Genomic DNA, 14,214 nt, shown 5'->3' with positions numbered 1-14,214 from the left:
GGCATTATGCAATTATACAAAATATACTGATCTTTTGTTGGAAAAAAATACATACCAGGACGTGAGTTCAACACCACTCTTTGTATAATCATAACCACTTTAGCAGGAATTCCACACTGTACGTCAGTGACCCTGCAAAGCAAAAGCTGTTTGAAATGCATGTCAAATTTATAGAATTTTCTTACTGAGAAACATTTTGAGAGTGAAGTATTCAGTAATTTGAAACTCAGAGAAAAACCATTTAAATTCCACATGTGGGTCCAGTGGAGATCATAACATTTAAATGGTCTCATAGACTGACTGTGGTTGAAGTCACAACTGACTACAGACAGCTGCATATCTTCTGCTTCCTGAGGTAGGAGAACCCTGCCATCCTTCACTTTTGCTCTGCAACTATTCTGTTAGCAAGGATGATGATGGGAAACTGATTAAGGAATACAGAGTGTGAAAGAAGCAGGAAAAGAGCTAAAAGAGAACAATCTACCCAAAATGAATGATTAACTTATTTTTTAAATTATTGACTTCAATAGGGTAACGGATTCACTCCCAGTTCCTTTAAACTTATAAATGAAGCCCATGCTTAACTGTCTCTGCTGACAGTTATATCAGATATGTTAGAAAAAACTCTCTCTTTCAGCAGAGCTGGTTTGTCTTGACATGAACTGACATTCCATAGAAAACTATTGTTAACATGAATTCAAATTTCAGCAACAAAGGGAGTAAAAAAAGATTAGCTGTGAAGGTCTAACCCCATTTAAGTTAGTGGAATTTTGTCATCTACTTTGACAGAGCCAAGATTTCACCCCATAGCCCAATGGCATCTTCTGGAAAGGCTTTAGGATACAACTAAAGGTCTCAATCCTGCCCACAAACATGCAATTTTACATATGTGCATCATCCCACTCAACTCAATGTCAGATAGTTCAGACCCAAAAAATAGGGGTTGGAAATAGGTTTTATAAAATATATATTATCTGCAAAAATGGAAACAGGTTTTGTTTATATTTAAATATTCCTCTGCAGTGACTGCAACACAAATCCAAACACCACTGTAACAGTATGTGAAATCAGGAAGTAAAACAGCCTAGTCTGCTTTACTTTTTCCCTTCATTCTTTCAGTTTGGACAATTAAACAGCAGTAAATGTGAAAAACAGATTAGATTTATTTAAAAAATCCAACAACCACAAGCCCTCTTTTAATAATCTCATGTTAATTAGTGTCCCTATGGAAAAAAATGAAAAACACAGAGGTACCTATTCTAATTTCAGTATGGATTATATCCATGTTAAGGGATGGTAAACATACACCCCAACACACAAACATATAGCTAAATATAGAGAAATGAGATTAGATGGCTCATTACATTAAATGACCTAAGGTGTATGTATGTAGGTCTGACACAGTCAAGTAAAAGGTAGACATGTCAGTGACAGCAATAAATAAAAAATAATTACATTGCACTAAAGACTGCCATTTAAGATATGTTTTTCAATATGAGATAAGAGACAACAATATAAGGCAACTCAAGTATTGCTCTCCATGAAGAGAAGAAAAGAAATATCAGGTCTCTGCTTCAGCAGCACATTTTCTTCTGAGAAGGGTCAGAGGTGAGGAAGAATTTTACACCACTAGAACGGTTTTCCTGAGTGGTTTCCCCCTATATTTCAACAGGTGAATGAAATCAAGGACTGGAAATTTGTGTCCAACATTGATTGAGTCTTTGCTACTGAAAATGCCATGGTGATCGATGTGATATAAACCTAATTAATAAAGAGAAAATTACAATCTCATGGACTTCTAGGATTTAGAATAAAATAATAATGTTCCTATTGCTAACACCTGGATTACATATATACTTCTTGCTCAGCTGAGCTCCATAAACATTAACCTCCATAAGCATCAAGGACATTAAAAAATAAAACATGATAGCTGATATCTCTGTCACAGTGTTTATTTTGTTGATAAGAACAACTAATCAGATTTAGTGATGATTTTTTCTTTCTGGACTCATCTGTTTAGTTTGGAGTGCTTGTTCGTCTTTATCCTGGAATGTTACAAAATACAAGAAATAAAATAAGTGTGCGTACATGTATTATATATAAATAAATGGGGTGGGAATGACCGTAACAAGAATATGCACATCTCCTTTCTTAAGTGGGGTAGGAATGGACATATGCAGGTCCCTCTCCCTTCTTCTAAAAAAATAAAATAAAATAAAATAAAAAAATCTACATTTGACATATGCATGAGGTGTAATATTTGTGTTCATTTGCCTTATATTTTCAAATGCTGTTTATGAGAATAAAAGTACATGGGATCTGGTTTTCTTCTGAGATTTCAATTACCAAGTGGTGCAAAATTATGAAATGTGGAATTCTTAAACACCAGTTTAGTGAGCTTGCTGTTATGGGCCCTCCATAGAGTCTCTCCTCTTCAAGCCTCTTTTTTGATCCTTTGTTTTCTCTGTGGGAGACCACTGATCCATCCTCTAAAGACAGTTGGCTGCTCTGAGGGTGAAGAAGAAGGTGGCTGATCTGCCACCATAAATGTTACAGATTATTTTAAATGTTTGTATATTGATTTATCAGCCGCTGGTATTATACCCAAGTCATATCTATGAATAATTACACTGTATATGGTAACCCACATAGCTCGCCACAACAAAACCAAGTTAGCACAGTATATTTCACAACACATAACATCTTTGTAACTTTTGTTATGGCTGCTAGTTTATCAAATAATGTTACAGTTAAAATCTTAACATTTAAAAGTACAGAGATTAGTATTTATGAGAAGGTGCATAAATATTGAAATATCCATAGAGTTTCTTAACTAAACATACAGATGTAAACTATGAAGACGTACAGTAGCCCAGTAGCAAGGATACGAGGCTGGAACTTGGGAGAGCTCAGTTCAACTCCATACTCTGCTGCAGACTTGCCTTGATGTGGCCCTCTGCACAATTTAATCCCTAGATAGAATTGGAAAAGGGGTGTGTCATAAACAGATGGTTAAAGGTTAATGCCTCTTTTACCTGTAAAGGGTTAAAATGTTCACCTAGCCTAGCTAACACCTGACCAGAGGAACCAATGGGGGAACAAGATGTTTCAAAAGAAAGGAGGGAAGTTTTTCCTTTGTTGAGAGTTTAAGTTTCAGCCGAAGTGAAAAAGATCAAGGACCCAGCCTCCTATCAGAGTAGTAAGTTTTAGAAAGGAATAAATAGGTTTATGTTTATTTCTTTGTAACCTCTCTTATGCAAATTAGAGGTAGAATCAAATTGGTATTTGGGTATTTTTTTTGTGTAACTAAATTTTTGCCCAGGGGAACATCCTCTGTGTTTTGAATCTGTTGTCTGTGAGAGTAGCTGGTATGCTAATCTCTCCCAGAGGGTTTTCTTTTACCTTTCTTTTCTTTAATTAAAAGCCTTTTTCTTAATACCTGATTGATTTTTCCTTGTTTTAGATCCAAGGGATTGGATCTGGATCCACCAGGAGCTGGGGAGAAAGGAGGGGGATGGTTAATTTCTCCTTGTTTTAAGATCCAAGGGATTGGATCTGGACTCACCAGGGAATTGGTGAAGGAGTCTCTCAAGGCTACCCAGGGAGGGGAAGATTTTGGGGAGAAAGGGAGTGATCCAGACACTGAAAATTCTGGATGGTGGCAGCGATACCAGATCTAAGCTAGTAATTAAGCTTAGAAGTGTCCATGCAGGTCCCCACATCTGTACCCTAAAGTTCAGAGTGGGGAAGGAACCTTGACATGTGTACTCTTCCGCAGACTTGCCTTGATGTGGCCCTCTGCACAATTTAATCCCTAGATAGAATTGGAAAAGGGGTGTCTGCAGGCAGAGTAAATGCACAGTTCCCATGCACCACGGAATAGTTCACCGTGTTACTACTGCATAAACCTGTATGAAGGACTTCAATGGGAATGAACCAAGGAGGAGTCAAATGATCCACATTTATGCTGATCCAGTGGTCCAAACATCCCATGCAACTAGTATAGAAGGGCTGTCACTTTCATAGCCCATAGGCTGAAATAGCAGCCACAAGAGTCTCTGCAGCAGCCCCACTCAACAGCTCTGGGGTTTGAGTATACAGAATGGATTTCACCCCCCAAAATCTCTCCACACTCCACCCACTTAAAGCCTAAATACACAGGTTTTATGTAGGTGTAATAGATTTCACTCACGGGCATCATGTAGTTATTTTAATATGGGCCTAAGTGAGGGAGAGATTAAGTTTTTATGTGCACACTTTTGACAATCTTTGTAATTCTGAAGTCACTACGCAATTGTATTATGAGAATGGAAAGAGTATTAACAAGGGCCAATTAATAATTATTAAATATATATGTATTTCTACTCTCCCTAACACCTGCTCTGTATTGTGGCACACAGTAAATACAGACCTCAAAATATTCAGCCCCATCTGGAAATTCCAGTATGTTAGTAAGTGCTGAAGTTATTTAAACATATTTTTACCATCTTAGCATCAATGCATTTTTTAAATCTCTGATTAACAAACAAAAATATTAAAACACAGGAAAACAGCACATTCGCAGTAGTGCACAGGAAAATGAGAGAAAGAGGGGGAGGCATCTAAGGAGCAAACTCTTAGATGACTTATTTGAAAGTCTGAAGTTCTTGGGGGACAGGAATACTGTTAATATTTGAGTTCAGCTTACTGATCTGTTGTTGATAAACTTGTACAGCAATGCCATTTGGAGACCTTCCCTGATACAGTGAGTGGGTGGTGAGAAAATAAGGGGGAAGCTGGTGACTGAAGTGTCGCTCTATGGCAGCTGTCACAGTAAAAGATAATTATGGAGATGGACATTTATTTCTCAGTACAACTGCACTTATTCCAGGCTGCAAGCCAATAAACCATTACACAAGTGAAAAATGCTGGACACATTAATATCACAATGTAACATGAAGCACCAATATCTTCCAACATTAAAAAGCAATAGAGACTTCATCAGAAAAAAAATAAGATCACACGTTTTAGCACCATTGGATTATGGGAGTCTTTTGGAGGGACTGAAAGGAAAAATATTTTTCTTTAAAAAGTGAAAAAAAAAGAGCAGTTTTTACATTACTGCCTTGAATACGTGTGTCATGTCAATAAATGCCATTTCTAAGGAAAATTGTATCGGTTCAGTTCTTTAGGATAAGATGCTACACACTTTAACACATTAAACTTTTCAAATAATAATGGACTGAGTGTATTAATTGAGAATGTTCTTTTATCATATTCAGAGTATAAATTACGGCAAGGTTAAACAACTATGACTGAATGCCAGGATCATTTGAGTCATGCTGGAGCAGCAGCAGGATTAAAGAGGGTCACAGCAATATTCCCAGAGAAGTCTCAACTACATTCTCTGTCCTACTTTTACTTTTCCCCATGTCTCTTCCCACTTTTGCAAACAGGCATACAACTCCTCTTTCAAAGGACTAAAATACATTAGTGAAGACGACAATGTTGTAGGCTTTATTTTGGGAAAAAAAGTCAATGCTTTTTGGTTTTCATTTGTGTATTGGTAGCACCGTTTATTATTAAGGTTTCCCAACACTTCCCATTATAAGACGGTGCTTTCAATTGCTTATAATTTTGCCAAACTTTAACCACTAGGGTTGAAATGTTATATGCTAAGTGTCTATTTCAAGCTGAATTTTTCTGGAAAGTTTCAGCCAAAAAGGTTCAGCTGTTTCCAAGAAAAAGACTGGGGAACCATGTTTCCCATATTAAGAAGTTCTGGCAACTCTTTCTTCGTGACTCTGCCAGTGCCTCCTGCTTTAGAGCAGGGACTCGAAATTTGGCAGAGGATGGGCCTTTATATCAGGTATATGCTTTTTGCTATTCTTAGGGAAATCTACCCAAATTTGGCCAAATTATAAGTTTTTGGAAAAATCACAGTATGCTCATGCTTATTAGAGACATGCTAGACTTTTACAGCTAAAGTCTCCAAAGATTCTGTCTGCTCTAAGCATGCTTCCTACTGGAGCTGAGCAGAGAATTCCCTGCAATTGCCACTCTGGGCTGCTGCAGGCAGTGCCAGGGCCAGAACTGGGCACAAGAACTGAGAGTTGGAACCTGTCTCTTCTGTGCTCTTAAAGCTTCTCCCAGCTGGGCTTAGGCAGCAAGGAGAAGGAGGGTGCCTGATCTGAATGCAGATGGGACAACAGCCAGACTGAGTAAGGAGGAATAGATTGTGACAAGGAGCCTCAGGGAGATGCACAAGGAACTGTGATTCGGATGGTGTGTTTTGGGGAGGAGACTAGGACTGGCTAGATGAGGAGAACAGAACTGGGATGAGGAGCCAGCATGGGGGAGAAAAAGGAATAGGACATGGGGGGAATAAGTCAGTGGTTTGAACCTTGGTCTACTAAACCCAGGGTTGTGAGTTCAGTCCTTGAGGGAACCAGTTAGGGAACTGAGGTAAAAAACTTCCTGGGGATCAGCCCTGAGTAGGGAGTTGGAACTAGATGACCTCCTGAGGTTCCTCCCAACCCTGACATTCTATGGACAGGTTCAGGAAGACAGAGCAGAAGGGGTCAAACTTTGATGAAATGGGCAGAAGAGTCTGTGTGGACACTACAGCACACATCCCTCCAGAGCCTGGAATGGAATCCAGGATTCCTGAGCCTCATTCCTTTGGAGTCAGCAAATATCTGTGGCAACCCACTAGCAAAGTATGTGTCTCATCTTCATCTAGTACTGGTGTACATAGAGGATGACAACCTACTACTGCTATCAGTTATTCAGTTAGCTCAAGTGCCAAATGTTCAGTTTGCTTTTTAAAAAACCTAATAATTTGCAACAAAAACCATATTTAAAAGAATGTTATTAAGATTGCAAAGGAAAACACTCAAATGTTAGGAAATGCCAGAATTAAGGTTGCCTGAGACTCAGAGATTAAAGTAAAAATTAATCCACTAATTTTGAGTGCCAAACTTGAGACAACTAGGACCTGTTTTTTTTTCTTCAGAATATTTAACATTATAAACCACTTTATATGTTCAAAGCACAGCTCCCAAATCTTCAGTTGCAGCTCAGTGCTCACCACTTCTTCAGATCAGACCCCAGGGTCTCAAATCACACAATAAAAAAATTGAGGACACACAATTAGTGACCACCAGTGAAAAGTCTGCTTTAAATGACTTTCCCAGCAACACACAGGAACACTTTGGCAGAGACAGGGATAGAATCTAATTCTCAAGGCCAACATTCAAGTGCCTTAACCATGAGAACATCTTTTCTCATTCTGGCACCCCTTGCCTCATTTGCGACACATCTTCCAACCCCACTAGACCGCTAGAGACCTCCAATGCATCACCCAAGTAGGTTGAATGCCATTCAGCTAGCCCATCTCTGAACTATGCCCAAAAACATCAATACTTGTCCATACTTCACGCTCCATGTCCTTGCTCTTGTGTCCTGCCTCAACACCAAGTGGCAGCAGCTATTGCCATCTGCAGAAGGCCGGGAGCCACAGTGGCCCAGCCTGCATCCATCACCCTTTGGGGGAATTCAGCTGGTAGCCTCTCTGTGGAGCTGTGAGCACGGTCATGTGGTTGGCGTGGTTCACAAAGTCTCCTGACACTTGCCCCTTTTGCACCAAGAGAGACCCTGGCATACACCTGTGTAGAGCACATCAGGCTGCAGCCCCTCTTCCAGCTCCTCCAGAACCTGCTGAGGTTCTAACTGCCTTTCTCCCCACACCTCCTTGTATATGCACACCCCACCCATGGCCTTACAGAGGCACGAGACCTCCATATCAGCCTCCTCCTGGCACTGGCAAGATGGCCATCAATCAGACCAGGAGGCGTTCCTCCCCCTTATTTGAGGCAGTGGGCCTTAAATTTTGGATGGGCCTATGCCCACCCATCCCAGTATCTGTAATATGTGCATACCTTCCAACTTCTGCAATAGCTGAAGCAGGGGTCCTACAGACAACAGTATTCTTCATTCCACAACCCTTATTCATTCCCAGAGCACAATCTGTCCTGGGCACTAAATGAGGCAGGGGGAAAACAGTATGTAATCATGCAGTTAAATACTGTAATTTGACACAAGGAGCCTGAACTGAAGTTGCACGGGCAACCTTCATTCTGGCATTTCCCCATTTCTGAGTGCTTGACTTTGCAACCTTAGTGATATTCTTTTAACATAGTTTGTGTGTGTAATAAAATATATATTGAGAAACACTCACTAAATAATCTCCAAAAATTATGTATGTATTTATTTTACAAATGATAAGCAGAAAATTGTTTGGTGTTTTCTGACTGAAATTAAGGCCTTACATTTCAAGCCACAGTCTAATCCTACACATTCTAACTCACCTGAGTAGCCCTACTGAAATCAATAGGACCACTTATGTGAAAAGAGTTTGTAGGACTGGGCCACATATTAGTACCTATTCAAAAAAACAGGCTTAAACAGCATAGGCCTGGAGCATAACCCCCTATGGAAAAATTCACAGAAGGGACACAAAGGAAGGAAATCTCCTTGCACAGGCCCTACAGGCAGGAGGGCGGGAGACTATGTTCCCTCGAAGCTGTGCAGTTGGGCGGACGCCCAGGTGAGATTCAAGTGCGGCCCAGTTGATTAGCAGAGCACACTCATCCAGCAGTGTTCAGGTGCCTCTCTCTCCCACCGCTTTGCAGCTACCTTGCTCCTGCAGCTGCTCCTGGAACCCTCCTGCTGGCTGTGCAAAGTAGGGGGAGGGAGAGGGGCACTGATGTCAGGGTGTCTCCCTCCCCCCACCTCTGTACCCCATCTCCGCAGTGCAGGGGAGAGGGAGCAGCCTGGCTCAGGACTCAAAGCTTCTGAGGTCTGAACAACTGGCGCCTCTGGGTGGTGAGTGCCTTTCTTAAAGAGACACCACATGGCCTCAGACTTCCTCAGCAGCGAACTCTCTCTCTCTCTCCATAGGGTGGGGGAAGGGAGACAGGGCTCAAGACAGAGCAGGAGAGCTTTCAATGAGTGCCTTAAAGAGATAGCGGCACAAAACTCTCTCAGAGACTTCTCCAGTAGCCAGCACAGAGTCTCTGTCTCTTTCACACTCACCTCCCAACACATACTTGTATTATTGTTGTTATCTCTTTGTACTTCTCTAATCCAAATATATTCTCTGTAATTTTATTCTTTCAAAGTGTGTTATTTTAGTGTTTTGACTGCTCTATGCATTTCATAATTTTTATTTCTCTTACACTTACATTTAATTCTTTGAGTAGTGAATTTTAAAATGTCTAACCTGTTCTGGCTGGAGTAATTATCCCTATGGTAACTTTTAAAAAATATATATATATTTTTGTTTGTTTTTACTGGTGACACACATCTGCACATACCTTGTTACGCATAACAAAAAATTTTCAGCACATACATGGAAAAAATTTGAGGGAACATTCAGCCAGGGCAGTGCTGCAGAGGTGATGGAGTACTTTCTGCAGAGGAGCTTAGAGAGCCACGTCCAGAGGGTCCCCCCTCTGAGCACTTGGGTGGCGGAAGGACACTATGGGTTGGACTAAGGCCCAGATCCATAAAAGTATGTATGCAGCTAAGCCCCAGATTTAGATGTCTAAAGTACATCTATACAGCCTGTGGCAGCAAGCCTCCAAGCCCGAGACAACAGACTCGGTCTTGAGTTACCATGCTAAACAGAGCTGTGTAGATGTTGTGGCTCGGGTTGGAGTTTGGGATTAAAAGCCTAGGGAAGGGGTGGGCTTCAGAGCAAGAGCAAGAGCTCAAGCCTGAGACAAATTAAAAGCGCTATCTACACAGCTATTTTTAGCACCACAGCATGGGCACCATGAGCCCAAGTCTGTCAACTCAGGCGCAGATGCTCACTGCCACAGACTGCTGCTGCCTGTGTAGACATACGCTTCAGTCTGGGTTTAGGCAGCTAACTCCCAATTTTGGCTCAAACGGCAATTCACAAAACTCCCACCAAACCAGGTAGGTGCCTAAGTTTTCTAAGTAAAAGTTACCTAGGCACCTCAGAATGTGCACTGCTGCCTCTCTCTAGGAGTTCAGTTCCCTATCTCCCACCTAAGCCCCGGACTGAATCACAAACTGGAGGAAGATAGGCATTCAGCTGCATAAATTGTTTGCAGGGCCTGATCTGGTAGGGATTCTGTAGCTTGATCTATGGATTACGTATTAAATTATATTGATTACTTAATAATTCCCAATTATCACTCTGAGGTTTGACAGTTCTTGTCTCAAGATCAAGCCCAGTATTATTAAAATTACTGTATAGCTGGGAACCCCAATATGCACAGTTGCAACACTCACACTTTAGGAACACTTCTGTATTTATAATAGTTTATTAATACATTTAGCAAAGTCACAAACACTCTGATCCAGCAAGGTAGTTAGAGATAATATAGAATGTACATCTGAACATCCATATACTCACACCATCCCTTGCAGAACAACCTGAAATGTTAGCCATTATCTTCCTCATCACCTTCCTCATCATCACCAGCGGCCATCATCCTGGCACCTCCCAAGGTCTACATCTCTCTCCTCCTGTACACAGGCTGGGATACAACTTGTATGTTACACTGACATCACTATGCCTAATGTATATTCAGTAGAGGTTTCTCCCCTCTTCCTTATTTGTATTTCCTCATCCTACTAATGTTGGGGTTGCCTTCTCCTATAAGTTAGTATATTAATGATCTCAGCTTATTATCATATATGCCATTTTATAGCCATGGCATTCTTGTGGGCAGACATCTGCAGATGTTCCTATCCTAAAATATCCAAAAGCTGGTGTTAGCTCATATTCCTGTGGTTGTCTCATGTTGTTATGTACAGACTTCCCCCTTAAACATTCTATTCCCAGTTCCCAGAACTTAGAGGTGACCATTGGGCTATTTATCTGTGCTAAAGGTCACAGGCCTCAAGCCTTATGCTAACTGCTGAAGCCAATGTCTTACAGGATACAGGATCCTTGTGTTACTGCTAAATAAAATAAATGCTAATGCTAGCTCTCTGGGCTACAATGCTTTGAGGCTGCCTACTGGTTCAGGTCCTATTCAAAATCCAGCTGGAGGAGGAGGTGTTACCGACTACTTTATAACTTTTACCACAGTGGTTAGAGCACTTGCCTAGGACATGGAAAATCCAGTTTCAGTTCCATCCTTTCTGGCAGAGAGCGGGGAGAAAGTATTTACTGAGCAATGGGATATTTTGATGTGGGATTCCCTCAGTCTCTCCTGTTGAAGCTGTTTGCACTAGGATGAGTAATAATAGAATGAATGGAGTAAGATGACTGGACCCATGGTCTCCCACCTCCTAGCTGGGTGCTCTTACCACCGGACTATAGAATCATTCTCACACATATTATCTCTATTGTTGGCTCAGCAAGTTTGAGAATGATTCTGTAGGGAGACCCCTGTTCAAATCCCTTCTCCCCCTCTGGCAGAGGAGGAGGAATTGAACCTGGGTCTCCATATGATCCCAGATGATTACTCTAACCACTGTGCTAAAAGTTATAAGGTGAATACCTCTTTCCTCTCCCATTTTGTGTGGAGTAAGACAGGCTCCTAAAGCCATCCGACTCTAGGTGGTAGGTTCCTGTTTATGAATCATTAGCAGAGTTAGGTGCCTATCTACAAGAGAGGAGTGGGGCCTACCCCCCCATGGTTGGCATCTCCCATTGGCTGGCTCAGGCAGCTCTCAGCCTAGCATGCTGGTTTTGCAGATCACATTCTTAGGCTATGTCTCCCCATTCATTGTATTACCCCTGGGGGAATTCTGCGCCACTGCACAATACAGAATTTGTCAGAAATTAATGTTTTTTGCACAGAATTTCTCCCCCCACCCCCAAAATGGGCTGCCATGCTGCTGGCTGCCACTAGAGGCAACGGGACCTGGCAGAGCCCAGCTCACACATAGAAGACACTGCCGAGGAGACGCAGAGGGAACTAGAGGGTTCCAGGCAGCTGCAATTCCCCACATGCCGAGAGAAAGGGATGGTGGCCTGCAGGAAACTTCACACAAGCCTAGGACAGAGCATCAGGCTGTTTCCCACTCTGGATCCCTGCCATAGGTCCCGACTCTGTGGGTGTTCCAGCCCTGGAGCACCCACGAGGAAAAATTAGTGGGTGCTCTGCCACCACTGGAAGCCAAGCTTCCTTCACCTAGGGTAACCAGATGTCCCGATTTTTGGGTCTTTTTCTTATATAGGCTCCTATTACCCCACATCCCCATCCTGATTTTTCACACTTGCTGTCTGGTCACCCTACCATGTCACCCCCTGCCTGCCGCACCTTCTCCTCCTCCTCCCCCACCATAGCGCCCTGTCCCCAGTCCTCCGCCTACTTCCCAGAGGCCACCAAACAGCAGTTTGGTGGCATTAACAAGCTAGGAGAGGGAGGAGGAAGGAGTGGGAATGTGGTGCACTCAGGAGAGGGGGCTGGGCTGGGGCAGGGATTTGGGGAAGACATTGGAATAGGGGTAAGGAGGGGGCGGAATTGGAGTGGGGATTTGGGGGAAGGGGTTGGAATGGGAGTGGGGCATTGGGGTGGGGCCTCATGGAAGGGGTGGAGTGGGGGCAGGGCTTGGGAGTTCGGGGGGGTCCAGAACCCAGGGAAAAGCAGGGAAGTTGGCAGCTATGACCCCTGGGTTCTGAGGCATAGGTGCCTACTTCCCCTCTTTCATGTGGGTTCTCAATCCCCACTCTCCCCCTGGCCCCACCCCTACTCCACCCCTTCCATGAGTGTTATTTCGACAAATAACATTTGCAGCATTTTAAAATGTGTGCAGAATTTTTTTTTTCTTTGGCACCAAATTCCCCCAGGAGTAATTGTATGGTGCACACAACTCGGCTCTGTGAGTTGCAGTGTCATTCTTGTGGTTTGCGAGGTGGCCTGACATTCACTGTTGCAACACCTAAGTCCCTTTGTGGATTCCACCTGCAGTTTGGATTTATACCTGTGTAATAAAGACTGGCATGCGTGACAGAAGATTATCAGAACAGTCCCTTCTGACTTGAACAGCTATGAGGGTGGCTATGTTTGCAATCAGGGTGGAACCACTTCAGTTCATTCGTTACAAGACAGTAGCTGTTGGCCTCAGTCCTACAGAGGCCTGGGCACAAGGCCGCGCACTGTGTCACCAGGGCCGGTGCTTCCATTTAGGCAACCTAGGTGGTTGCCTAGGGCGCTAGGATTTGGGGGGAGGGGGCAGCATTTTGCCACCCTCAGCGGCAGTTCGACGGCGGGGGGGTCCTTCCACGCTCCGGGTCTTCGGTGGCAATTCTGCCCTGAAGACCGGCAGCGCGGAAGGACCCCCCCCCGCCGCAGAATTGCCACCAACGACTGGGAGCGCAGAAGGACCCCCGCCTAGGGCGCTAAAAACCCTGGCGCCGCTCCTGTGTGTCACTGTTACGCAACTTGGCAGCAGCATTTAGTCAAAGTAAAAAGAAACAGCGAGTAGCGCCCCTCCTCCCTGATAACTTCGGCTACACCCACTGCCTATGACAAACACACAATTCTACAGAGCACCGAGCCGCACCAGGGCTTCACCCCGTATCGCGATTGGACTCTGACCCCTCCCATGGGACAGGTGACGTCGTCACTTTACACCGCAACCAGGGCGCTGCCACCTTGTCACGTGCAGCGCAGCCAGAGGCGCGGGGCCCGTCCTTGCACTGTCAGACCGTTGTACCACCCCCTCCCCCACGTCCGGCTCCGAGCCCGCTTCACCTCACCCGGGCTCTGCGGCCGGGGCGCGGAAGCACGAGCGCAGTCTATGGAACAAAGAACGGCGCGGGGACGGGCAGGCACCGACCCCGCCTCCTCTCTCCTCTCTGCCCAGCGCACGTGCGCGGTTGCGCGAGCTGACAGACGGTTACTGGAACTCGCGGCGGGGGTCAGTTAGGTACTGAAACACCGCCCCACCCCGCCGCCTCATCCCCCAGCGCCCGCGCGCCGGCACCCTGAGGGTGCCAGCACTCACCGGGACCGAGTCTCGTGCGCACCCCTCTAGCCGCGAGCTCAGCCTCCAGCTTATTAAACCAGGGCCTGTGCCCGCTCCGCTCGCTCCCAGCACGCATGCGCATATCGCAGAAAAGAGCCGTGCTGGGCTCGGCTTTTTAAAAGGGCGAGGCGGGCGCGGCAGAGTAGGAGCTGTGCGGTCGGACGGGCTGCGTTTGAAGTACTGGGGGGCGAGCGATCCCGCGCGGGTGTACGAGGG

The 14,214-nt window shown here is 44.3% G+C and overlaps 1 protein-coding gene and 1 long non-coding RNA gene across 6 annotated transcripts in view; one reads left to right on the top strand and one right to left on the bottom strand.

Moving 5' to 3' along the window:
- The window catches only part of LOC116824716 (uncharacterized), a 25,511-nt gene extending 22,723 nt beyond the window's left edge, over positions 1-2,788 (top strand). The window contains exon 7 of the long non-coding RNA XR_012655788.1: positions 1,673-2,788. This is a non-coding gene — a long non-coding RNA (uncharacterized LOC116824716). The remainder of the gene's footprint in view (positions 1-1,672) is intronic.
- PTGR2 (prostaglandin reductase 2) overlaps positions 1-14,214 on the bottom strand; it is a 27,934-nt gene extending 13,720 nt beyond the window's left edge. Inside the window, exons 1-3 of one of the 5 annotated variants that reach the window (XM_032780218.2) lie at positions 13,978-14,214; positions 2,867-2,972; positions 56-132 (exon numbers count right to left, since the gene is read on the bottom strand). In XM_032780218.2, the coding sequence (XP_032636109.1) occupies positions 56-132; positions 2,867-2,972; positions 13,978-14,080 (286 nt within the window). In that variant the 5' untranslated portion in view covers positions 14,081-14,214. Of the gene's footprint in view, positions 1-55; positions 133-2,843; positions 2,973-7,919; positions 7,994-10,426; positions 10,551-13,977 lie in introns of those variants that run through there. The other 4 variants (XM_075065435.1, XM_032780220.2, XM_032780221.2 and 1 more) reach the window with 4 other exon arrangements.

The sequence above is a fragment of the Chelonoidis abingdonii genome, chromosome 4 (genome assembly GCF_003597395.2).
Source record: "Chelonoidis abingdonii isolate Lonesome George chromosome 4, CheloAbing_2.0, whole genome shotgun sequence".
Taxonomy (NCBI): domain Eukaryota; kingdom Metazoa; phylum Chordata; order Testudines; family Testudinidae; genus Chelonoidis; species Chelonoidis abingdonii.
Note: the sequence above shows the minus strand (reverse complement) of the source record. Positions and strands in the feature narration are given on the sequence as shown.